This window comes from Pteropus vampyrus, unplaced genomic scaffold, assembly GCF_000151845.1.
Source record: "Pteropus vampyrus isolate Shadow unplaced genomic scaffold, Pvam_2.0 Scaffold436, whole genome shotgun sequence".
Classification (NCBI taxonomy): domain Eukaryota; kingdom Metazoa; phylum Chordata; class Mammalia; order Chiroptera; family Pteropodidae; genus Pteropus; species Pteropus vampyrus.
Genome location: NW_011889217.1, coordinates 100,745 through 103,638, shown reverse-complemented (window position 1 = coordinate 103,638; position 2,894 = coordinate 100,745). Strand labels below are relative to the sequence as shown.

Here is a 2,894-nt window from a genome sequence, read left to right as displayed (position 1 = left end):
AAAAAAAAAGTGAAGCCAGAGACACTTTTTAAGGAAGAAATAGCTCAAGTTAAGTTGGCGACGAAACCAAAGTTCAGAGTCATTTATGGCTCTAAAATTTCTAGCCTTGGAAGTTATAAGTAGAGTTTTGGAAAGGTGAGCAATTCTGGTCATGGGGTAGGAAGTAAATTTGTTTAGGAGTATGTGTTGCCATATCAGTTTCTGGGGATGTCCATGTGGACGTGGCCTGTCTTATGTGATTAGTGGAGGCTAGTAGCAATTAAGAGTTGGAGTTTAGTGCTTTCATATGAACACACACACACACACACCAGAATAATGTTTCTACAGCCGTTAAAGAGGGCTAACAATTTATATGTGTAAGGGTCATGTAGTTTATATTTCTATTGTTAAGGGCTCAAACAAGATTTTATATTTAAGATCACCTGCAAGTCCACAGGCCACTTCATATCATTATAGGTCTGTATTTTTTCACTCTCTTAACTTGCAAGACCCTGGAGAATAAAAATACAGCTTTCTCTCAATTTTTTTTTTTAACATTCAAGAGTTATCTGTAATATAAATTAATATTCAGTTAGTTTCAAATTTATAAACTTCCTTTTTTTCTAATTCTTTAAACTCATTTTAAAAATTCTGTTAAACTACCTATACATCTGGTAAAATATGAAGTCTCCTTTCTTTGTTATTATTTTTGGATTAATTCAAGTTGAACTCTCCTAAAATAATTACACTTAAAAACATAATCAAATTCTCTTAAATGTTTTAAACTGCATTTTGAAATGCATTTTAACTAGAATCCTAAAACTAATATTTTAAAACTGCTAATAGCCAGATTATCTTAAATATTACAAATACTTTAAATAAGAGAATATATGGATTGTTCCAGTGTTTTCAGAACATATTAAATTTGACATTCACCTGTTTCGACTCTGGTGAATATAAACTCATATCTATATTTAATAAATTTTTCTGGGATTGAAAAGATACTTACTTCCTAAGAGAAGCAAATTTAACACTGCAGTTACTGGGTTGACAATTCAAGACATTAATATGATTGTTTATCTGAGGATTCATATTTCCAGGTGATTTTTTCCTGAGCCAGAGATGGACATATTAAGTTAAAGGTTTTGTGTCAGTAGAGGTCCCAAGGCCTCTCTCTTCTTACCTTATTCTTTCTCTTGATTTGGGTAGGACTCCATTCTCAGTAACTGTTGAAAGCAGTTTGCTTTAGCTAACCTTTACTGCCTACTGGAATTTTACAATTTTCTCTGATGACATTTCAATGTCTTCTCACTTCTGGCCACAGTTCTTAAAGACAATTTAATATCTTCACTTTGTATTATGAGAAATATTTTTAAAGACACTGTAATGTCCTCACATCGTGTTCTGAGTTTCTCTCCTGCATTTGGCTTCAGTTTCTCCAAGTTTTACATCCTGCCAGTAGTCTTCTAAAGTTTTGGTTTGGTATTTCTTGCAGATGTATATGCTTAATAAGTACATTTAACAAATATTTACTTAGTTCCTCCTGTGTGCAAGGCATTGTTCTAAAAAAAGGGATACAGCTGTGAACAAATCAGGTTGAGTCCCTGCCCTCAGGAAATATTTATTCTAGTCTTGGAGACTGGTAATACATAGATAAACAGAGGTATATGATGGAGGTAATAAGTCTATAGAAGAAAAGCTAAGCAGGATAAAAGGCTAGAGAATGAGGGGGGCGTGCTATTTGAAGAGAAACATAAATGAGACTAGGATATGGATTAAGCAGATATTTAGGAGAAGAGCATTTCTGGTAGAGGACTCATTAAGTACAAGGGCCTTGAGGCTCAAGCAGGTGCAACTGATTGGACTAATAGCAAAAAGCAACCATGGCTATAGTACAGGGGGACGGAGAGGTAGGAGCTCAGAGAGGTGGCCAAGGGCCAGGTTGTGCAGTCTTAGAGATCACAGCAAGGACTTTGTTTTTTTCTCTAGGAATTAAGAAACTTTGAGCAGAGGAGTAATACATCTTAAAAGAATCACTGTACTCTGCCTGCAGTGTGGAGAATAGACCGTGGGAGGACATGAATGGAAGCCAGGAGACTAGTTGGTGAAAAATGATAGAGGCTTGGATGAAGGGTAGTAGTACTATGCTTAATAAGTACATTTAACAAATATTTACTAGAGGTGGTGAGAAGCAGATTCTGGCTATAATCTCAAGGTAGGATCTCAACAGGATATAACCTCAACAGGATTGTTGAGGGATTCTTGAACGGAGAGATGGGACACCGAGGCTATAAGCAGGAAGCAGCGTTTATTGATGCCAGCACCAGCTCAGCGGATTCTTATCCAAAGGCTGAGCCCCGATTGTAACATAACAGGCAGTTTTATACAGTCTTGTCATTCCTACACAGCTATAGATATAAAGAAGAACATTAATTGGTTGGCAAGCTATGAGAAAACTGATGTTAGCTGGAGAGTCCTTGAGGTAGGGGGAGAGCAGTCAGGAACAAACTCGTTCGAGCAGGAAATTTCTAGGCAGGGTCAGGCTGCCACAGGATCTGCTGAGAAGTCAATGTTTTTGGCCTTCTTAATTGGCAGAATTCAAGGGTCATGTACTGGGATAAGAGATAATTAGGGTTTGGGGGAAGTGAAGAGTTGGACGTGGTTAAGTTTGAGATGCCAATTTGATAGTCAAGCAGAGATCTTGACTAAACAGTTGGATGTATGAATCTGTAGTTTGGTGAAAATTTGGGACTTAAGTTAAACATTTGGGATTTGATCTATTTTATTTTAGGAGAAACTCTAAAACCGTAATTAATACATTACTTTTATTGCAGACAAAACCATATGCCATTGTTGAAAGGAAGCCCAGAATATTTCCAGTAAGTCTTAAAATGTCTCTGATTTTTCTTTTGTTA

General features: G+C 36.3%; 1 protein-coding gene and 1 long non-coding RNA gene across 4 annotated transcripts in view; both read left to right on the top strand.

Moving 5' to 3' along the window:
* Positions 1-129, top strand: part of LOC111732247 — a 3,553-nt gene extending 3,424 nt beyond the window's left edge. Inside the window, exon 2 of the long non-coding RNA XR_002777472.1 lies at positions 11-129. This is a non-coding gene — a long non-coding RNA (uncharacterized LOC111732247). The remainder of the gene's footprint in view (positions 1-10) is intronic.
* Positions 1-2,894, top strand: part of NDUFB6 (NADH:ubiquinone oxidoreductase subunit B6) — a 12,957-nt gene that overhangs the window by 6,413 nt on the left and 3,650 nt on the right. Inside the window, exon 3 of one of the 3 annotated variants that reach the window (XM_011381373.2) lies at positions 2,814-2,858. The exons of 1 other annotated variant lie outside the window; for it this stretch is intronic. In XM_011381373.2, coding sequence (XP_011379675.1) covers positions 2,814-2,858 — 45 coding nt within the window. Of the gene's footprint in view, positions 1-2,813; positions 2,892-2,894 lie in introns of all 3 variants that reach the window. One more of the 3 variants, XM_023524074.1, reaches the window with a different exon arrangement.